General features: G+C 44.3%; 4 gene segments (V, D, J or C); all 4 read right to left on the minus strand.

Moving 5' to 3' along the window:
* LOC101287043 (immunoglobulin heavy variable 4-38-2-like) overlaps positions 1-13,936 on the minus strand; it is a 195,574-nt gene extending 181,638 nt beyond the window's left edge. Inside the window, 1 exon segment of the V gene segment in view lies at positions 13,845-13,936. Within this exon segment, the coding sequence occupies positions 13,845-13,911 (67 nt within the window).
* LOC117200138 (immunoglobulin heavy variable 3-23-like) overlaps positions 1-20,512 on the minus strand; it is a 107,545-nt gene extending 87,033 nt beyond the window's left edge. Inside the window, 2 exon segments of the V gene segment in view lie at positions 20,294-20,307; positions 20,412-20,512. Of these exon segments, the coding sequence occupies positions 20,294-20,307; positions 20,412-20,457 (60 nt within the window).
* LOC101277626 (Ig mu chain C region membrane-bound form-like) overlaps positions 1-23,764 on the minus strand; it is a 296,190-nt gene that overhangs the window by 192,439 nt on the left and 79,987 nt on the right.
* Positions 6,648-23,764, minus strand: part of LOC101270024 (immunoglobulin heavy variable 3-23-like) — an 89,010-nt gene continuing 71,893 nt past the window's right edge. Inside the window, 1 exon segment of the V gene segment in view lies at positions 6,648-6,913. Coding sequence covers positions 6,655-6,913 — 259 coding nt within the window.

A 23,764-nucleotide genomic window follows, 5' to 3' on the forward strand; every position in this document is an offset into this window, starting at 1 on the left:
TCAGCCCTGTACTTGTTGGGTCCTGCGCGCCCCCTCGTGGTAACGGACCTCCGTGCAGGGAGGTTTGTGTCTGGGCTCACACTGACTTCCCCTCACTGTGTCTGTCCCACAGTAATACACGGCTGTGTCCTCAGTTGTCAGGCTGCTCAGCGATAAGTAGACTTGGCTCTTGGAGGTGTCCGTGGTGATGCTGAGCCGGGACTTAAGAGTTGGGTTATAATCTGTGCTTCCACCACCCCACATAACACCAACCAACTCAAGCCCCTCTCCGGGAGTCTGTCGGACCCAGGCTACACCATAGCTGGTTAATGAGAATCCAGAGACAGTGCAGGTGAGGGAGAGGGTCTGTGAGGGCTTCACCAGGCTGGGTCCCGACTCCTGCAGCTGCTCCTGGGACAGGGCACCTGTGGACAGTAGAACCACAGTGACTCATGGGCTCAGATGCAGCTTCCCCATGTGTTCACGTCTGAATCCCTGAGAAACTCACCTCTGGGAGCTGACACCAGGAAGAGGAAGAACCACAGTGGATTCATCTTCTTGGAGATGGGATTCCTGAAGCCCAGAAATTCTCTTCAAGCATGAGGAGAAACCCGAATTTAAGTGAACTGGTACTTTGTTTTTACCTTGTGACATAAGAGGATGTTTGCATATGGGAGGGACCAGTCTATAAAAATCGGAAAGTAGTGAAGGGAGGTCCCAGTCTCTGGGGCTCCACCTGAGGAGGGTGCTGACTGTGCCTTCAGAGAACTCAGCCCCCACCTGGCGTCCCCTCCCTATGCCTGCGGGACTGTGTGTCCAGGAATGAAATGATGCTGAAGGGCTAGTCAGGAAGTCAGCTGTGCTCAAGGATTAATGGCAGATTTGGGGAATAGACTTTAATCCCATGGATGTATATATTTCACATAAACACCCATCAAACATTCAGGGTCCTCCAAGATGTCAGACACAGACTCTTGTTTTTTCCTTTCTGCATTACCTCAAGTTTATATCCTGGATGCGCAAGTATTTGAGACAAACCGTACATGTAATAATGACATTGAATTCAGACAGAGTCAGGTAAAATTTAATGTTTATCATAATTCACAACGGATTTCGTGTGTCCCTTAACTTGGGTGAACATTTCCTCACCTGAAACAGTTTAAATATTATCAAGAGTTGCTCTGGAGGTGGATTTACTCTTAACAACTAAACACACCGTGTGTTTTGTGGACAAGGTAGTCATTCTTGCTGAGATGGTCATGGATCCCAGCACTGCTGACATGGACAGTAGCCTGAGCTGCGTGTTTCCTGTGCACAACTGTGTGTCTGTAGGAACACCGCAAGCTTCAGGGCTCCTTCCTTGTGGGTGGACGTTGAGGAATCCCCAGGGCTAGCAAGGCCTAAGAACAGACAGCTCCTGGAAGCTCCTCAGGACTCCAACATGCTGGGCAGGTGATCTGGTCACAGTGCACAGACTCGCTACTTCTAGAAGTGTTCATTTTTACTCTCCCTGTCACAGCAAGTGACATTGGAGCTCATGGAACACAGTTCCCAATGTGCTGGGTGAGAGAACATGCATGATTCTTGGAAGTAAACCTTCACAGTGAATGGCTTGCAGAGTATGAGGGTGTCATGGTCATAGGAAAGCTCCCACTTCAGGAAGAAGGTTCTTTTGAAAAGTCCACCTGAGAGCAGCTCTCCAGAGTCCCTGGGTCAGTGAGTCCTGGGACTGTGCCTGAGGTCACATCAGTAAGGGGTGCTGGAGAGCAGAGCACAGCTCCATCGCATCTCGCTGTGGGCACTGAGGATGTGGTCTCACCATCTGCATTTCAGTCTGCAAGGATGTAAATTGGGGATCACGATGGTAAAGGTATGTCTGAAATTTATAGTGGGGTTGCCAGGGGTGTTGGATGTTGACAGTGTCATCAGTGATGTTATATCTCCTGGGAACCAGAAAGACCAATGTGAGTCCCCATCTCTGACTGACACCCTGTACATGTAGCCCTGGCTCAACTCCTGCCCTGAGAGGTCACACCTGTGGGTCTGGGGCAGGTCAGCTCTCCCTCAGCCCACTGATTTCACCTGTACACTGACTGATTTCGAGCCTGCCGTCTGTGAGAAGATATTTACTCCATACTCTTTAATGAACACAGTACGATACTTCTTCTTGCTTTCCCAATAATATTTGCAGAGTAAATTAAATACTAAAGAATCTGCCTGCTTGAGTGTCGATAATAGGAGAGCCAATCACAGTGATATGGGCAAGAATCACAGGACAAATCTGGACCCTGTTGTCAGGACCTGAAAATTGAGCTGATACGCTGTGGGTTAGGGAAGCGGAAGGGATGGCATCTAAAACCTAGAACCAGGTGGGCCCATTATTCAGCAAGTGGAAGGAGGGCCTGCATTTGTACAGATGCCCCAGCATCTGACCTGCCCTTCTTGAGCTGGTGGATTAGAGGAGATCCATCTAAATTCATGTTAACATAGAAGGATATATAACAGGTTTCTTTATGTTTCAGTGGGTGGGGATGTGTTGTTAGGGTCTATTTAACCCTAGGAAAAATGTGTTAGTTCACCAGGAGTAAAAAAAAGTTATTTTTCCTTTGTGGAGAAAATTGGAGGGAATTATGTCTGGAGACCAGATCATATGGTAATGCTGGAGGGAATATCCATTACAGATGCCCAGTGGGTGATGGGAAATGAAGTGGAGAGATTTCAGTCATCTTGTTTGCAGTTTACCAGTGATGGTCACAGCAAGAGGGCCTGACCATCGTGATAGGAGGGAGAAGGGCTGATGGTGGTGGCTTCATGGGAACACGTAGACAGGTCCTTCTGATGGTCTCTGTGTTTTCCCTTATAAAATCTTGAGAATATAAGCTCAGAATGAGGTGTGGACTTCAGGAACATTGAGGACAGATGGTTTAGGTCATTTAGTATGTTTGTTGGAATCATTGAGAAAAGAAGCAGCAGGAAGTATACTTGGAAATCAGCAATGCCCTCGTGTGATATTAAATTAGTTGTCTTAGATGTTACTGAATGTAGAGACATTCGCTGTCCTCACATTTCATCTTCTAGGTCCACTTGGAATCGGGTTTCAAATGTGAGGGATGTAATGAAACATTTATTATGAAACAACAAGGTATCTAAAATTTAAGAAGTATAAGTCAAAGTAATGGAAGTGTGTTACTGAAATTGTAATTGTCAAGCTCTTCTCTGGGGCAACATAAATTAAAATTAATAATAATAATTCAAGGTATTGATTTTGTTTTCAACCTTTGCTAAATCCATTGAATCATTCAAGTTACAATCATTCATAAACTCAGATCCATCACAGGTAAAATTTATTGTTAGGAAACCGTCATTCTAACTGACGAAATCTCACTCTCTCATCAAGGATCTGTGTCTCTGTGGACACGCAGCACAGTTCTCACCAGCAATACAGGAAGGAGGGTACGTTGGTACATTTCTACTTTTCCAGAAGAGCATCTCTGACGAAGTCCCCCCTCTGTTTACCCATTCCATCCTTGCGGTATCTGAAAGAGGCCTTTGAGTGTACTGTGGCATGTTCCCACATGAAGTTCCCATGGCTTAGGAAGTGAAAGTTTAACTTCACTTTTCATTGTAATAGAAACACAACAAGTAATAATTGAGAAGCAAAAAAAATACATTTAAAATTTACCCAGAGGCAAACTAGAAATTGGCAGAAAATATCTGCAATAGACATATCTAGTATATCTGATTGTTATCTAATATGTACCAAGAAGCCTTAAACTCAACCATAAGAAAGAAACAAAAGGATTAAAAAATGGGCTAAAATACTTAACAGACACCTGACCAATAAGACAAAGTGTTTGCAAATAAGGCTGTGGGAGAACATATATCACAGGGAAGTGGCATTCCGAACAAGGACATATCCCTGAAAACTTACCAGAGTGGATCAGATCAGGACTCTGAGAACCTTAAACACCTGCAGGATGTGAAGCAGCAGGTGGTCCATTCACAGGTGGTGGGGATGCAGAACGGGGTGCACCTTGGGAGACATTTTGGGGGATTCCTACAAAACTAAACATACCCGTTTCTATGTTTCAGCAGTAGTGCTCCTTTGTATGTATCTGAAAGACAGTAAGACTTTAGTCCAGAGAAAACGCTGCCCACGATGCTTAGTTAGCTTTATTGATATCTGCTGAAATTTGGTAAAAATCAAAATGTCCTTTCATAGGGAATGACTAATAAACTGTATACATCCAGACAATGGACACTGAAATGTCACACCAATTTGAAGAAATATCGAATGGTGAGATGGAAATGCAGAAAAGAGATGCCAGAAGAACACAGCTGGCAAGGTGATGTCAGCAGAGTGACAGTGGCCGTGAGGACTGAGGTTCCTAAGAGGTTGTACAGCGCGAGGCTGAACAGAAGATAACTTGGATTTGTCAGCAGGGAAATCTCCTCCTCTGCCCCTCCTGAGTTCCTGAGGCTGGACTGATAACACAATTGACAAAGACAGATGAACAGGAGAAAAGAAAACCATTTTAACTATGTGCATGGACGTGCCATAGAAATGGACCCAGAAGTGACCAAAGCAGGCAGCTTTTATATTTTTAGACAAAGATGCAATATTTGTGAGGAATTGGTAGAAGGAGGCAATGTGTGTTTTTGGTGCTCAATTAGTGAAGAACCTAAGCAGGGTTTGGGGGTGACTAGTGCATTAAAAAAAGAACAAGGTTTGTTCATAGAAGCTTTGGGGCCTGAATTCCCCACCCCTGGTGATAAGAGTGTCCCTCTGCAAAGGAAAGCAGGGTCCGGCTGCTGGGTCCTGAAATACCAATAAAGAGGCAAAGTTGGTGAAAGGAAAGTTTGCTTTATTTTGGCTGCCTAAACCGGGGGGTGCGGGAGAGAGTTCTCTCCAAAGGCCATCCTGCACGGAGAATCTATGGGAAAACACTTTTACAGGCGGAAGGAGGGGCTACAGGCAGAAATGGCAGAGTCAGCTGTGACAGTCGTCTTGCAGTTGGTCATGTGGTGGTCTGATCAGCCTCCTCTTGATTGTTTTAAGTAGAGTTACTCTTCAGGTCCAGGGTCGGTTTGTTCCCATTTCTTGAGGCCAGTTCTTGCAATTGTGGCAGCTTATGTCATGGCTACAGTCTGGTCATCATGGAGTTAACTTCTTCCTCCTGGTGGGAGGTTCAGTATCTATAAGACGGCTCAGGGGACATGGACAAGAATATTATCTGCAGCCCTTGAGGAGGAACTAAAGGTCCTTGATTTGCTGAACGACCAAACTATTATTACTTCGTTTTGTTGGCCACGTCGTTCCTTTCTAGATTTTCTCACTTCTCTGAGTTAACTTACTCTTAGGGTAAAATTTTGGCACAGAAAAAGGCAGGCAGAAGATATGCGGTAAAGGACCATTTCACTTCCACCACCAGGTACAGAGAGGGCACCTTTCACATGGGAGGTTTATTTCTTGCTTCAGGGTGACAGGGAGGAAGGTCAGAATGTCCCTCTGCACTGGCTCTGTCTTAAGTCACTTTGAGGCATATTTTCGGGTGCCCTACCCTGGGCGCCAACACTCAGGGCCTCTTTTATTATTTTGTTTCTACATATGCACACCAAGCATGTGATGTAGGTAATGATTTACTTGAATCCTACAGATGTGAAGCTAAACTGCAGCCTGGAATTGGCACGTGATGTGCTGGAGAGCACACATCAGGACACAGGGAGACCTCCTGTCGAAGCCTGGGCTTCTCCAACCTGGACCTGGCCTCCCCTGCAAAGGTTCTTGGACAGAGGTGGGCCTGTCTGTAGGTCTGCAGGACTCTTCGTGGAATGAGAACCTGAGTGATTTTCCTTCATTTTAGTGCTCACGTAAGATGCTGTGGTGAAGAAAGGAGAATAGATTTGTTCGCAGCAGCTTCTGAAAATTCATGTTATTATCCACCTGACTATAACCTTTCCCTACCAACTAAATATTTTCCTATTGGTAACAGCTTTGATGATGAATATTTGACATAAAATAAACTGCAGAGTAGAAGAGGATGCAGGTATGATCTAAGCGTATAGGGATTCTATTGGACCTGGAAGCAAGGAGCACATGTAGAAACACCCCCACCCACGTCCCCTCTAACTGGCATCTTTCCCAGCGACCCCCTGAGGATCCGGGCCTGCTCAGCGCATTTATACTTCTCATGCAAGAGGTTAGCAGGCAAGTCAACAGCCAGCATCCTGGCAGGGACAGCTGGTCTACAGTAGGGCAGGGCTGAGATATCACAATGAGGAAGGAAGAATATGTTCAACTCTTTATACATCCGCTGGAATAGTTTTGAAACGGGTCAATTTAGACAAGAGTCAGAGAAGGGAAAACCTGAATATATAACTTTGAGTCTCTGACTTTCATATATGACATTTTTTCCCCTATTTCGAAAACTCTTTCTAACTGAGAGACTGAATGTGTAAGTAAAGAACCATGGATGAGTACAGAGAGGTTCCCCAGGGAAAACTCCTATATGGAGAGGAAACCCCAGACCCTTAGAGGAAAGCAGCCCTTAACTACCATCTGTACCTGCTCCTGGGGATGAAACACACAGCAGTTGTATATCCTGAGTTCCCCCTGCATCCCCCCTCCTGTCTCCCTGCAAGGAGGTTTGTGTCTGGGCTCACGCTGACTTCCCCTCACTGTGTACCGTTAGCACAGTAATACACGGCCGTGTCCTCAGATCTCAGGCTGTTCATTTGCAGATACAGCGTGTTCTTGGAGTTGTCTCTGGAGATGGTGAATCGGCCCTTCACAGAGTCTGCATAGTTTGTGTTACCACCACTACTACTAATACCTGAGATCCACTCCAGCCCCTTCGCTGGAGCCTGGCGGACCCAGCTCATGCCATAGCTACTGAAGGTGAATCCAGAGGCTGCACAGGAGAGTCGCAGAGACCTCCCAGGCTTCACCAAGCCTCCCCCAGATCCACCAGCTGCACCTCACACTGCACACCTGCAAACACAGAGACATCCTGGTCAGGAGACTGTCACACATCCACTGATTCCCTCACTCATAGCCACTCACATCTCAGTATCTCTTGCTCTCCATAAATTACCTTGTAAAATAGCCACAAGGACAACCCAGCTCAGCCCAAAGTCCATGGTGAGTGTTCTGTCCTGAGCCCTGAATGGAGCACGTGGGAATCCGGGGCTGGAGCTCCTCTCCCAGAGCTGCAGGGTCAGGGCTGGGGCCGCTTTATATCAGCAGAGGAAGGACCCTATTTGCATGACCTTCTAGTATATAAGAGGCTATGTCGTTGAATGTCCTCAGAAAGGGCAGGGTCTCAGAGCAGCTGTGAGAGTCTTGGATTTTGTGGTGTTGATAGCAACTGGGAAATATAACTTTCATTGTGTGATTGTTCCGGAGTAAACCCTTAAGACCCATATATCATCTTACATATGCACTCACATCCCATGATGTAGCTGTCATTGTTACCCTCATATTAGGAGTGTAAACTACACCCAGAGGAATGGAGGGTGTGTGTAGTGTCCAAGGAGAAACATGGGGTGACCGTTAGATCCAGCATCTGCAGCTGAGCTCTGGGCCAGGCTGCTCCCTGGAACCTACTAGAGGACAGAGTTGGAGTTTCCGGGTGAGGTTTGCAGATCCCCCTCCTGTAATGAGGTCATGATGACTTTGCTCGCTTCTCGTGTTTACCTAAAACATATGGAGGGGGTCAGGGTTGACGAGAAGTATTTTCAAGAGTCTCTTATGTTTCAGTATATCCCCTTCACTCCTTTCCTCCCATGTCATACATTTCTTTATTTGTAATTACTTTAATGAGGTTCTTGACATGTAACAAAGCGCACACACTCAGAATGAACACTGTGATGAATACTGACGGAGGCATAAGCATTATCAGGAGAGAACAAATCAATTCCTCTCATTATTTTCAGTAGTTTCTGGGTTTCCTCCTTCCTGTCCCTTCTTATCTTCCATCCTGTCCCCACATCACCGTTGATCTTCCCTTTTTACTGCAGGTTACTTTTCATTTTCTAGAATTTATAAAAGTGGGAACATAATATATGTTCAAAACAAAAATATATATATATATATTTATTGTTATGGCTTATTTTACTCTGCACAAATATTTGTGAATACTCTCATGTTTTTGTGTGTATCAAGAATCCTGGTTTTAAAAACAGGTTGCATTTAATGAATGATCATAGCATGATTGGCTTATTTATTAAGCTGATGTGTGATATTTGAACTCTTTCCAGTTTCTGGGTGTTACAATAAAGCTGATACTTGTCTTGGAGACGCAGAGAGATGAGAAGCTGAGAAAATGCTTCTTATTTAGTGTTCTTAAAACAGCCTCAAAATGGGGCAAGTTGCACATTATCAAAATCTCACCAATATATCAGATAATTATAGAACGAAGACAGCAACAAATTTAAATCTTGGATAGAGACAAATGCTCACAGAATAACAAAGACTAAGATTGTTAATCCTGACATAGGCTGCTGAATGGATTAAAAACTACTACAAGATTAAACTAGAAATGTTTGCCTTGAGGTCGAGAGTGGTTAGGGTTTAATAGTGTCCCAACGTCTCCTAAATACCTCGCCAGTGCCAGCATGGTCCTGCTAAAGTGTGAGTCAGATGGTGTTACCTCTCTATCCACACAGGTGTGTCTTCCTACCTTGGACAGCCCAGGATTCCTGCCTGAGCTGTTAGGTCCTCCTGCATCCTGGGGAGGACCTTGGCCCTGGACTTGGATCTGCACTGTTTCATAGCATCTCCGCTCACAGTATGACCTTTGACCCCTCATCCAGTCCCACTGTGCCATATACTTACCACATATGGAATAGGATCGCAGGCGGAAATGCATAAGAATGTTCCAGGTGCTGACTGACGCACAAAACCCTGCCACTGCCCCTGACAGTTTCTACTGACAGCAGCTCTTTATTTCATTCACTGTCTCTGCTTAGGGTGGGCCTGGAGGAGAAGCCCATCCTGCCCCATGCAGGATCACTGTGAGAGGCTCAAGTTCAGCTACAGGACCTGCTCCTGTGATGCACACTCACGTGTAAGGGAGGGTGACCCTGACTGTAGGCTGGGGGCTCAGCCAGGTCTGAGGGCTGGGCCTTGTGTCCACCTCATGTGGACATTGCCTGGGCTCTGACATCCTTTCATTACGATGCCTGGGTCAGCTGAGTGGTCTCTGCATCAGAGCCCTTCCTCCGAGCGGTCACTTACACACCTAGACAGAGCTTAATGTAAGACCCCAGAAGTCATGCTCGTAATATTTACATAACTGACTTGAAACTTAGAGCTCCATCATCGACTGCCCATGAATTATTGTGGTCTCTTCGTTTACAATTGAGAAAAATTGGAAGCCACAAATACGTTCTTCCATAAATTAGTACATAAACATGCGTGATGTATCCATGCTGTGGAATTGTATTCAGCAATCTAAATATTAAACTATAATACCATGAAATGACATGAGGGAAACCTAAATGCAAACTGCTAATTAAAAAATCGGTCTGAAAACGTTCAGTTTCATCTATTTCACCTTTGGGAAAAGGCAAGTCTATATATAAACCAATAAGATAAGCATTTAGCAGGAATTTGGGAGAAGGTTTTTCATAAGATAAACATGGACAATATTTAAGGATAGTGAAATTCTTTTCAATGAAATTGCAGTGGTGGAATCATTGCACTATGAATTTGTCAAAATATATACAGTAAGAGGAGAACCTTTTTAATATAAATATAAATTTCATTTAGAATTTCAGAGACTGAAGGATGGAACGATGCACACTGTATACATGATACCTAATATCATAGTGAACCTATGAATTAACATGGCTGAAGAGGTGGGAAAATAGGTTTTGACCTAATTGACTTTGGAAATGAGTGGCGTGTGAAGGCTAATTTGTAAGCACTGCACGTAAGCAGTAGAGCCTGGTGGATAATGGTATTTCCATCAGGAGTCAGGCTAAGCATTCAGTTACTGCCGTGCATGTGGAATTGAACAATTAGTAGCTGGATGGCATCGGTGGAGCCAGTTTTCTCACTGTTGGATGGAACGTAACAGACAAGCAAGGTGGAAAGTCTGGATTTAACCATGTGATGTTGCTCTAGGATTGGAGATGTAAGAATTGTCTCACATTTACCTTAACACAGGTCAAAAGGTGAGATACAGAGCTAGTTGCAGATGTGTGTGTGTATACGTGGGGTAGTGCACACAGATATATTTCCAAGGTCTTTTAGCTTATAGGGTCTAGAGCCAATGCTCCCAGTAGACAGGACACCAGCATTAGTATCCTAATACCCAATTTTCTGATTCCTATTACTATTCTCCAGAAAAGGATCCACAACTCAGCTGAGGCATGGCTAATTCTAGGGCCAGAGAAGAGAATACACATGATTATCCTGCAGATTCTTGTAGCACCAGAAAGTGAGGAAGTCTTCACACAAATGGACGGGGGCCCGTAGAGAGGATACAGGAGACAATCTGAAAGAGCTCCCCGTGGCTGACAAGTGGTCACAATTACAGAAGCAGAGAAAATGCCTTAGTATATAACCTTAACACATGGTATGAAACAAATACCTTGATTCATACTTATATAAAGAGATTGAATAAATATATCTAATGGGGAAGGTAGGATAAATCTCCCTTAAGGAATAACTTCAGGTACCTCATCATGGTCATCCTCCCTTCAAGAAGGTGCACTTAACCCTCCATCCCTGAAAGTGGCCTGGAGTATGGACATGGCAGAACTTATGGGTGCCCTTGTGTTACATTATGAATTTTTAGATATAATACACCAAACATCATTCATAATATAAATTTGTAATTTTTCTGTATCCATTAAAAATTCTGTTCTGAAAACAACAATAGCAACAGAAAGAATAACTTCACTGATAAGGGAATTAGGCACAGACTTGGAGAATGTGCTTTCTAGTATCATATTCATATGGACTTGTATCATGAATATACAGCAAATTAACAGCTCAACGACAGCAACAAAAAATGAAAATAATGTACACTGTGCCAGTGATTTGAAGATACTTACACATAGAAGAGATAAAGGTTTTAACAGGATTCTTCATTAAGGAAACATAAAATAACACGATGATGAAATACTGCTACTCACTTATTACAACAGTTAAAGGCAAACTAATAAGCAATTCAAATACTGGGGATGATGTAGAGCAAAAGGCCCCTCATCCGCTTGCTGGAAGGATGCCAGTGGCCGCCAATTGGAATATATTTGTCGATTTCTCAGAGAGAAAACCAGACACTCACCATGGGATTGAGGAGTGAGCTGGAAAAGTATTTACCAAATTTGTTTGAATATTTATGTTTATTCAAATAACTTCATACGGGTGCTTGTATCATCTTTACACCTTCGAGCCTTTACGACTCCCTAAAAATGGGTTATGTAGTCAGTTTTTATGGTTATTTTCCATACGATTAGGATATACTTGTTTCTGTTCCCTTTTATCTATCTCTCTGTTTTATCTAATTATTTATTATCAATGTCCACACTAGATAAAAAGGTACAGGAAACACAGCTCACATGTTACAGCCCAGCCTGTGTCCCGACATTTCCAAAGGTCCTCTGAACAGAGAATGACCGCAGTGCTGTATGGACATCAATTTCCGAATATCAACATGACTCATTCTATTCAAGTGAAAGGAGTTGCATCAGACAGGACTGGAGAGATTGTCAGGATGAGAGGAATTGGAAATCCATCTGACGCTGGAAAGCAGATTTAAAGTTCAACAGTAAAAATTATTTATGTCATTAAACGATTAAAAACTTGACAACTAATAACAGAAAGTAGTGACCTAACCTTCAAATAAAGGTGTCATGGAGAAATATTTCTGTGTAGCTCTTCCTAAGATAGATGGGGAAAGACAGACAAGCCTGACTCCATGAAAAAGTCTCAAGATTAGAGACAAGAAAGTTCCCTGGAATCATTGTGGATGAGGCTTCCAGGGGTGGCAATGATCCAGTGGAGAAACCACAGCTTCTGAGAGAAAATCCCTCCATCGCATCCTCCGCCCCTGCCCTGAAATGGGTCCTCTTGTTTCCTGAAGACCCTGATCGCCCCCTGGTGGTTGGAGCGGCCCCTGCAGGGAGGGTCGTGTCTGGACTCACCCACACGGTATCTGACCACCCTGGTCTCCCTTTAGCAAGAATCCTTCTGAGTCTATGTAACCAGAATCCCTTTAGCTTGTATTTCTTCTCTTAATAATTTCCAGTCCACTCCACCCCACCGCCTTCTTGGCCATAAGTCCCCACTTGCCAGGCTGTATTTGGAATTAAGGCAAGTTTCCAAGGCTGCATCCCATATGCAGCAGCGAGTTTTGTCTTCAGGATTTGAGAGAGCTGCATATTGGAGACATGAGTATCATTTCACCACCCATGGCCATATAACGCATGCCTGAATGAAGCTAATGTCTCATGTATATTTTCCCTAAGTCCACTCACAGCCATTTGTGCATAGGGACACTAGACTGTTCCTCAGCCCTATGCCTGGGACTACTTTAAACAATTGCCAAGAATCACAGAAATGTGAAAAGCATGGCACTAATTTGACCCCAGAAAGTGCTCAATTACATGACAGGAGTTGAAACAATAAAAGAGAGTATCAGCTTGACTGACTTGAGCTGGGAAAATGTGTGTGGGTGTATGTGTGTGTGTGTGTGTGTTTGTGCATGCATGTGTGTTGCCTGATTCAAACAACTGGCCACATTCTTAATGTCTGTGAATGACCACAAAATGACAGTATTTATTTTGTGGTGCTCATAAAAGCTAGAAGTAGGTGAATTTGCAGACTTGGAATCTGTGAATAACGAGGATAATTGCATTGCAGTATTGGAGCACTCTGGCGTTAGAGTCTATAACACTGCCTGCTGCAGAATTCAGAATGCTTGTGCAGGTTGCCTGAAAGCAGGACGGTGTGTCTCTTCCTTCCACATCTACAAAAACAAAACAACAATTCATACTGTTTAAAAATCTCATGTGCATTGTCAGGATATTTACACGTTTCACAAACTTCAGGCTGAAATTGAACATTATGGTGAGCTGCAGGGTTTTCTTGAGCTCCTTTGAGAAAAAGATAAAGAAATGATAAACAACCTTAACTCTTGAGTATTATATTTGTCTGTGCATATGAATATATATATACACAACTATAATAAAAATAAAAAGCAAATATGTATATGCACACAAAATTTTTTAGACACTTCATAATCCACAGCAATGAAACATTAGTATACAGAACAGAGTCTCTGGTAGAGGTCATGGGCAGGAAGAGGAAAGCACAGGTTCTAACACGAATTCCCTCCCAGCCCATATATGCACCTGCTGCAGGTCGCAGCCCTGTACTTGTTGGGTCCTGTGCGACCCCTCGTGGTAACGGACCTCCGTACAGGGAGGTTTGTGTCTGGGCTCACACTGACTTCCCCTCACTGTGTCTCTTGCACAGTAATACACGGCTGTGTCCTCAGTTGTCAGGCTGCTCAGTGATAAGTAGACTTGGCTCTTGGAGGTGTCCCTGGTGATGCTGAGCCGGGACTTAAGAGTTGGGTTATAATTTGTGTCTCCATCATACCACATGATACCAACCCACTCCAGCCCCTTTCCTGGAGGCTGTCGGACCCAGGATACACTATTGCTGGTTAGTGAGAATCCAGAGACAGTGCAGGTGAGGGAGAGGGTCTGTGAGGGCTTCACCAGGCTGGGTCCCGACTCCTGCAGCTGCACCTGCGACAGGACACCCGTGGACAGAGAGAACCACGGTGACTCATGGGCTCAGATGCAGCTTCCCCATGTGTTCACGTCTGAATCCCTGAGAAACTCACCTCTGGGAGCTGACACCAGAAAGAGGAAGAACCACAGTGGATTCATCTTCTTGCAGATGAGATTCATGAAGCCCAGAAATTCTCTTCAAGCATGAGGAGAAACCCGAATTTAAGTGAACAGGTGCTTTGTTTTTACCTTGTGGTCTAAGGGGATATTTGCATAAGGGAGGGACCTTTTTATAAAAAGCAGAAAGTAGTGAAGGGAGGTCCCAGTCTCTGGGACTCCACCTGAGGAGGGTGCTGACTGTTTCCTCAGAGAACTCAGCCCCCACCTGGGGTCCCCTCCCTATGCCTGGGGGACTCTGTGTCCAGGAATGAAATGATGCTGAAGGGATAGTCAGGAAATCAGCTGTGCTCAAGGATTAACGGCAGATTTGGGGAATAGACTTTAATCCCATGGATGTATATATTTCACATAAATACCCATCACACATTCAGGGTCCTCCAAGATGTCAGACACAGACTCTTGTTTTTTCCTTTCTGCATTACCTCATGTTTATTTCCTGGATGCGCAAGTATTTGAGACAAACCATACGTGTAATAATGACATTGAATTCAGACACAGTCAGGTAAAATTTAATGTTTATCATAATTCACAACGGACTTCGTGTGTCCCTTAACTTGGGTGAACATTTCTTCACCTGAAACAGTTTAAATTTTATCAAGAGTTGTTCTGGATGTGGATTTACTCTTAACAAGTAAACACACCGTGTATTTTGTGGACAAGGTAGTCATTCTTGCTGAGATGGTCATGGATCCCAGCACTGCTGACATGGCCTGTAGCCTGACCTGCCTGTTTACAGTGCACAGCTGAGTGTCTGCAGGAACACTGCGAGCTTCAAGGCTCCTTCCCTGCGGGTGGAGGTTGGGGAATCCCCAGGGCTAGCAAGGTCTAAGAACAGACAGCTCCTGGAAGCTCCTCAGGACTCCAACATGCTGGGCAGGTGATCTGGTCACAGTGCACAGACTCACTCCTTCTAGAAGTGTTCATTTGTAACTCTGTCACAGCCAGTGACATTGGAGCTCAGGGAACACAGTTCCCACTGCACTGGATGAGAGAACATGCATGATTCTTGGAAGTAAACCTTCACAGTGAATGGCTTGCAGAGTATGTGGGTGTCATGGTCAGAAGAAAGTCCTCACCTCAGGAAGCAGGTTCTTTTGGAAAGTCCACCTGAGAGCAGCTCTCCAGAGTCCCTGGGTCACTGAGTCCTGGGACTGTGCCTGAGGTCATATAAGTAAATGGTGCTATAGAGCAGAACACAGCTCCATCCCATCTCACTGTGGGCACTGAGGATGTGGCCTCAGCATCTGCATTTCAGTCTGCAAGGATATAAACTGCGGATCACGATGGTAATGGTATGTCTGAAATTTATAGTGGGTTTGCCAGGGGTGCTGAATGTTGACATGAGTGTCATCAGTGATGTTACTTCTCCTGGGAACCAGAAAGACCAATGTGAGTCCCCATCTCTGACTGACACCCTGTACTTGTAGCCCTGGCTCCACTCCTGCCCTGAGAGGTCACACCTGTGCGTCTGGGGCAGGTCAGCTCTCCCTCAGCCCAGTGATTTCACCTGTACACTGACTGATGTTGAGCCTGCTGTCTCTGAGAAGATATTTACTCCATACTCTTTCATGAACACAGTATGATACTTCTAGCTTTTCCAATAATATTTGCAGAGTAAATTAAATACTAATGAATCTGCCTGCTTGAATGTCGATAATAGGAGAGCCAATCACAGTGATATGGGCAAGAATCAGAGGACAAGTCTGGACCCTGTTGTCAGGACCTGAAAATTGAGCTGATACGCTGTGGGATAGGGGAGCGGAAGCGATGGCATCTAAAACCTCGAACCAGGTGGGTCCATTACTCAGCAGGTGGAAGAAGGGCCTGCATTTGTACAGATGCCCCAGCATCTGACCTGCCCTTCTTGAGCTGGTGGATTAGAGGAGATCCATCCAAATTCGTGTTAACATAGAAGGATATATAGCAGGTGTCTTTATGTTTCAGTGGATGGGGATGTGTTGTTAGGGTCCCTTTTACCCTAGGAAAAATGTGTTAGTTCACCAGCACTAAAAAAAGTTATTTTTCCTTTGTGGAGCAAATTGGAGGAAATTGTGTCTGGAGACTGGATCATATGATAATGCTTGAAGGAATATCTATTAGAGATGCCCAGTGGGTGATGGGAAATGAAGTGGGGAGATTTCAGTCATCTTGCTCTGCAGGTTACCAGTGATGGTCACAGCAAGAGGGCCTGACCATCGTGATGGGAGGGAGAAGGGCTGATGGTGTTGGCTTCTTGGGGACCTTGTGGACAGGTCCTTCTGATGGTCTCTGTGTTTTACCTTATAAACTCTTGAGGGGATAAGCTCAGAATGAGGTGTGAGTTTCAGCAACATTGGGACCAGAGTGTTTAGGTCATTTAGTATCTTTTCTGGAATCATTGGACAAAGAAGAAGCGGGAACTATAATTGGAAATCAGCAGCGTCCTTGTGTGATATTTGATATGTTGCCTTAGACGTTACTAAATGTAGAGACATTCGCTGTCCTCACATTTCATTTTCTAGGTCCACTTGGAATCCAGTTTCAAATGTGAGGGATGTAATGAAACATTTATTATGAAACAACATGTTGTCTAAGTATTAAGAGGTATAAGTAAAAATTTTGGAAATGTGTTACTGAAATTGTAATTGTCTAACTCTTCTCTGGGGCAACATAAATTGAAATTAATAATAATAATTCAAGGTATTGATTTTGTTTCAACCATTGCTAAATCCATTGAATCATTCAAGTTACAATCATTCATAAACTCAGATCCATCACGGATAAAATTTATTGTTAGGAAACGGTCATTCTAACTGATGAAATGTCACTCTCTCATCAAGGATCTGTTTCTCTGTGGACACGCAGCACAGTTCTCACCAGCAACACAGGAAGGAGGGTACGTTGGTACATTTCTGTTTTTCCAGAAGAGCATCTCTGAAGAAGTCCCCCCTCTGTTTATCCATTCCATCCTTGTGGTATCAGAGAGAGACTTTGAGTGTACTGTGGCATGTTCCCACATGAAGTTCCCATGGCTTAGGAAGTGAAAGTTTAACTTCACTTTTCATTGTAATAGAAACACAACAAGTAATATTTGAGAAGCATAAAAAACACATTTGAAATTAACCCAGAGGTAAGCTAGAGATTGGAAGAAAATATTTGCAAAAGGCATATCTAGTATATCTGATTGTTATCTAATATGTACCAAGAAGCCTTATACTCAACAATAAGAAAGAAACCAAAGGATTAAAAAGTGGGCTAAAGTCCTTAACAGACACCTGACCAAAAAGACAAAGAGTTTGCAAATAAGGCTGTGGGAGAACATATGTCACAGGGAAGTGCCAATGAGAACAAGGACACATCCCTGAAAACTTACAAGAGTGGATCAGATCAGGACTCTGAGACCTTAAACACCTGCAGGGTGTGAAGCAGCAGGGGGTCCATTCACAGCTGTTGGGGATGCAGAGCAGGGTGCATCTTGGGAGACATTTTGGGGGCTTCTTGCAAAACTAAACATACTGTTATCTATGTTTCAACAGTAGTGCTCCTTTGTATGTATGTGAAAGACAGTAAGACTTTAGTCCAGAGAAAACCCTGCACACGATGCTCACTTAGCATTATTCATATTTGCCACAATTTGGAAAACACCAAGAGGTCCTTTCATAGGGAATGACTAATAAACTGTGTACACCAGACAATGGACACTGAAATGTCACACCGATTTGGAAGAAATATCGAATGGTGAGATGGAAATGCAGAAAAGAGATGCCAGAAAAACACACCGGGCAAAGTGATGTCAGCAGAATGACAGTGGCCGTGAGGACTGAGGTTCCTAAGAAGTTGTACAGCGTGAGGCTGAAGAGAAGACAACTTGGACATGTCAGGAGGGAAATCTCCTCCTCTGCCCCTCTTGAGTTCCTGATGCTGGACTGATAACAAAATTGACAAAGACAGATTAACAGGAGAAAAAAAAATTTAACCATGGGCATAGATGGGCCATAGAAATGGACCTAGAAGTGACCAAAGCAGGCAGCTTTTATATGTTTAGACAAAGATGCAATATTTGTGAGGAATTGGTCGAAGGAGGAAATGTATGCTTTTGGTGCTCAATTAGTGAAGAACCTAAGCAGGGTATGGGCTGGCGTAGTCATTAAAGAAGGAGCAAGGTTTGTTCATCGGGACTTCCAGGCCTGAATTCCCCATCCCTGGTGATAAGAGTGTCCCTCTGCAAAGGAAAGCAGGGTCCGGCTGCTCGGTGCTGAAAGGCCAAAAAAGAGGCAACGTTGGTAAAAAGGAAAGTTTGCTTTATTTTGGCTGCCTGCACCCGGGGGTGGGGGACTGACTTCTCTCCAAAGGCCACCCCGCACTGAGCATCTGTGGGAAAGGGCTTTTATAGGCGGAAGGAGGGGCTACGGGCAGAAACGGCAGAGTCAGCTGTGACAGTCATCTTGCAGTTGGTCATGTGGTGGTCTGATCAGCCTCCTCTTGATTGTTTTAAGTAGAGTTACTCTTCAGGTCCAGGGTCGGTTTGTTCTCATTTCTTTGAGGCCAGTTCTTGCAATTGTGGCAGCTTATGTCATGGCTACAGTCTGGTCATTATGGAGTTAACTTCTTCCTCCTGGTGGGAGGTTCAGTATCTATAAGACGGCTCAGGGGCCATGGACAAGAATATTATCTATAGCCCTTGAGGAGGAACTAAAGGTCCTTGATTTGCTTAATAACTAAACTATTAGTTTTTAGTCTTGTTGGACAGTTTTCCTTTCTTTCTGCATTTGCTCACTTCTCTGATTAAACTTATTCTTTGGCTAAATGTTTTTCCACAGAAAAAAGGCAGGTGGAAGGCGTGAGGTGAAGGACAATTTCATTTCCACGCATAGATGTGAGGAGAACACCTTTCACATGGGAGGTGTTTCACAGAGGAAAGTCAGCATGTCCCTCTGCACTGGCTCTGTCTTAAGTCACTTTGAGGCATATTTTCTGGTGGCCTACCCTGGGCGCCAACACTCAGGGCCTCTTTTATTATTTTGTTTCTACATATGCACACCAAGCATGTGATGTAGGTAACGAGAGACTTGAATCCTACAGATGTGAAGCTAAACTGCAGCCTGGAATTGGCACGTGATATGCTGGAGAGCACACATCAGGACACAGTGAGACCTCCTGTCGAGGCCTGGGCTTCTCCACCCTGGACCTGGCCACCTCTGCAAAGGTTCCTGGACAGAGGTGGGCCTGCCTGTAGGTCTGCAGGACTCTTCGTGGAATGAGAACCTGAGTGATTTTCCTGCATTTTAGTGCTCATGTAAGATGCTGTGGAGAAGAAAGGAGAATGGATTTGTTTTCAGCAGCTTCTGAAAATGCATGTTATTATCCACCTGACTGTAAACTTTCCCTACCAACTACATATGTGTCTATTGGTAATAGCTGTGACGATGAATATTTCACATAAAATAAACTGCGCAGTAGAACAGGATGCAGGTATGATCTAAGCGTATAGGGATTTTATTGGGTCTGGAAGCAAGGAGCACATGTAGAAACACCCCCACCCACGTCCCCTCTAACTGGCATCTTTCCCAGCGACCCACTGAGGATCCGGGGCTGCTCAGCGCATTTATGCTTCTCATGCAAGAGGTTAGCAGCAAGTCAACAGCCAGCATCCTGGCAGGGACAGCTGGTCTACAGTAGGGCAGGGCTGAGATATCACAATGAGGAAGGAAGAATATGTTTAACTCTTTATACATCCGCTGGGATAGTATTGAAACGGGTCTATTTAGACAAGAGTTAGACAAGGGAAAACCTGAATATATAGCTTTGAGTCTCGGACTTTCATATATGACATTTTTCCCCGAAATTTGAAAAGCCTTTCTAATTCAGAGACTGAATGTGTAAGTCAAGAACCATGGATGAGTACAGAGAGGTTCCCCAGGGAAAACTGGTATATGGAGAGGAAACCCCAGACCCTTAGAGGAAAGCAGCCCTTAACTACCATCTGCACCTGCTCCTGCGGCTGAAACACAGAGCAGTTGTATGTCCTGAGTGTCCCCTGCATCTCCCCTCCTCCCTCCCTGCAAGGAGGTTTGTGTCTGGGCTCACGCTGACTTCCCCTCACTGTGTATCTTTCGCACAGTAATACACGGCCGTGTCCTCAGATCTCAGGCTGTTCATTTGCAGATACAGCGTGTTCCTGGAGTTGTCTCTGGAGATGGTGAATCGGCCCTTCACAGCGTCTGCATAGTTTGTGCTACCACCACTACTACTAATACCTGAGATCCACTCCAGCCCCTTCCCTGGAGCCTGGCGGACCCAGCTCATGGCATAGGTACTGAAGGTGAATCCAGAGGCTGCACAGGAGAGTCGCAGAGACCCCCCCAGACTGCACCAAGCCTCCCCCAGACTCCACCAGCTGCACCTCGCACTGGACACCTGCAAACACAGAGACATCCTGGTCAGGAGACTGTCACACATCCACTGATTCCCTCACTCACATCCACTCACATCCTCAGTGTCTTTTGCTCTCCATAAATTACCTTGTAAAATAGCCACAAGGACAACCCAGCTCAGCCCAAAGTCCATGGTGAGTGTTCTGTCCTGAACCCCGAATGGAGCACGTGGGAATCCGGGGCTGGAGCTCCTCTCCCAGAGCTGCAGGGTCAGGGCTTGGGCTGCTTTATATCAGCAGAGGAAGGACCCTATTTGCATGACCTTCTAGTATATAAGAGGCTATGTCGTTGAATGTCCTCATAAAGGGCAGGGTCTCAGAGCAGCTGTGAGAGTCTTGGATTTTGTGGTGTTGGTAGCAACTGGGAAATATAACTTTCACTGTGTGATTGTTCCAGAGTAAACCCTTAGGACCCATATGTCATCTTACATATGCACTCACATCCCGTCATGTAGCTGTCATTGTTACCGTCATATTAGAGGTGTAAACTACACCTAGAGGAATGGAGGGTGTGTGTAGTGTCCAAGGAGAAACATGGGGTGACCGTTAGATCCAGCATCTGCTCCTGAGCTCTGGGCCAGGCTGCTCCCTGGAACATACTAGAGGACAGAGTTGGAGTTTCCGGGTGAGGTTTGCAGATCCCCCTCCTGTAATGAGGTCATGATGACTTTGCTCTCTTCTCGTGTTTACCTAAATCATATGGAGGGGGTCAGGGTTGATGAGAAGTATTTTCAAGAGTCTATTATGTTTCAGTATCTTCCCTTCACTCCTTCCCTCCCAAGTCATGCATTCCTTCATTTGTAATTACTTTAATGAGGTTCTTGACATGTAACAAAGCGCACACACTCAGAATGAACACTGTGATGAATACTGACGGAGGCATAAGCATTATCAGGAGAGAACAAATCAATTCCTCTCATTATTTTCAGTAGTTTCTGGGTTTCCTCCTTCCTGTCCCTTGTTGTCTTCCATCCTGTCCCCACATCACCGTTGATCTTCCCTTGTTACTTCAGGTTACTTTTCATTTTCTAGAATTTATAAAAATTGGAACATAACATATGTTCAAAACAAAAAATATATATATATTTATTGTTATGGCCTATTTTAGTCAGCACAAATATTTGTGAATACTCTCATGTTTTTGTGTGCATCAAGAATCCTGGTTTTAATAACAGGTTGCATTTCAAGAATGATCATAGCATGATTGGCTTATTTATTAAGCTGATGTGTGATATTGGAACCCTTTCCAGTTTCTGGGTGTTACAATAAAGCTGATACTCGTCTTGGAGACTCAGAGAGAAGAGAAGCTGAGAAAATGCTTCTTATTTAGTGTTCTTAAAACAGCCTCAAAATGGGGCAAGTTGCACATTATCAAAATCTCACCAATATATCAGATAATTATAGAACGAAGACAGCAACAAATTTAAATCTTGGATAGACAAATGCTCACAGAATAACAAAGACTAAGATTGTTAATGCTGCCATAGGCTGCTGAATGGAACAAAAACTACTACAAGATTAAACTAGAAATGGATGCTTTGAGGTCAAGTGTGGTTAGGGTGTAATAGTGTCCCAACGTCTCCTAAGTAACTACTTCGCCAGTGTCAGCGTGGTCCTGCTAAAGTGTGAGTCAGATGGTGTTACGTCTCTACCCACACAGGTGTGTCTTCCTACCTGGGACAGCGCAGGATTCCTGCCTGAGCTGTTAGGTCCTCCTGCATCCTGGGGAGGACCTTGGCCCTGGACTTGGATCTGCACTGTTTCATAGCATCTCCGCTCACAGTGTGACCTTTGTCCCCTCATCCAGTCCCACTGTGCCATATACTTACCACATATGAAATAGGATCACAGGCGGAAATGCATAAGAATGTTCCAGGTGCTGACTCATGCACAAAACCCTGCCACAACCCCTGACAGTTTACACTGACAGCAGCTCTTTATTTTGTTCACCGTCTGTGCTTAGGGAGGGCCTGGAGGAGAAGCCCACCCTGCCCCATGCAGGATCGCTTTGAGAGGCTCAAATTCAGCTACAGGACCTGCTCCTCTGATGCACACTCACGTGTAAGGGGGGGTGACCCTGACTGTAGGCTGGGGCTCAGCCAGGTCTGAGGGCTGGCGTTGGGTCCACCTCGTGTGGACATTGCTTGGGCTCTGACATCCTTTCAGCACGATGCCTGGCTCAGCTGAGTGGTCTCTGCATCAGAGCCCATCCTCCATGCAGTCACTCACACACCTAGACAGAGCTTAATGTAAGACCCCAGAAGTCATGCTCGTAATATTTACATAACTGACTTGAAACTTAGAGCTCCATCATCGACTGCCCATGAATTATTGTGGTCTCTTCGTTTACAATTGAGAAAAAATGCAAGGAAGAAATACGTTCTTCCATAAATTAGTACATAAACAATGCGTGACCTATCCATGCTGTGGAATTGTTTTCAGCAATTTAAATATTAAACTATTATACCTTGAAAGGACATGAGGGAATCCTAAATGCATATTGTTATTTAAAAATTCGGTCTGAAAACTTTCAATTTCACCTATTTCACATTTGGGAAAACTTCAGTCTATATATAAAGCAAGCAGATGAGCATTTAGCAGGAATTGGGGAGAAGATGTTTGATATGTGAAACATGGGCAATATTTCAGGATAGTGAAATTCTTCTCTATGAAATTGCAGTGGTGGATACATTGCACTATGAATTTGTCAAAATATATAAAGTAATAGCAGAAAGAGTGAACCTTATTCAATATAAATATTAATTTCATCTATAAGTCAGAGACTCAAGGATGGAACGATGCACACTGTACAGATGATACTTAATATTTTAGTGAATTTTTGAATTAACATATTAACATGTTAATTAACATGTTAACAATTAACACGTGGACATTTACATTAACATGTAACATTAACATGTAAACAACCAACATTAACAATTAACATGTCTGAAGAAGGTGGAAAAATAGGTTTTGACCCAAGTGACTTGGAAATGTGTGGTGTCTGAAGGCTAAGTTGTAAGCACTGCACGTAAGCACTAGAACCCAGTGGATAACCGGTATTTCCATCAGGAATCAGGCTAAGCATTCAGTTACTACTGTGCATGTGGAATTGAACAATTAGTAGCTGGATGGCATCGGTGGAGACAGGTTTCTTACTGTTGGATGGAAAGTAACAGAGAAGCAAGGGGGAAAGGCTGGATTTCCCCAAGTGATGTTGCACTAGGATCGGAGATGTAAGAATGATCTCACTTTTACCTTCACACAGGTCAGAAGGTGAGATACAGAGATAGTTGCAGACGTGTGTGTGTATACGTGGGGTAGAGCACACAGACATATTTCCAAGGTCTATTAGCTTATGCGTCTAGAGGCAATGCCGCCAGTGGACAGGACACCAGCATTAGTGTCCTAATACCCACCCTTCTGGTTGCTAATGCTATT

Source organism: Orcinus orca, chromosome 2, assembly GCF_937001465.1.
Source record: "Orcinus orca chromosome 2, mOrcOrc1.1, whole genome shotgun sequence".
NCBI lineage: Eukaryota > Metazoa > Chordata > Mammalia > Artiodactyla > Delphinidae > Orcinus > Orcinus orca.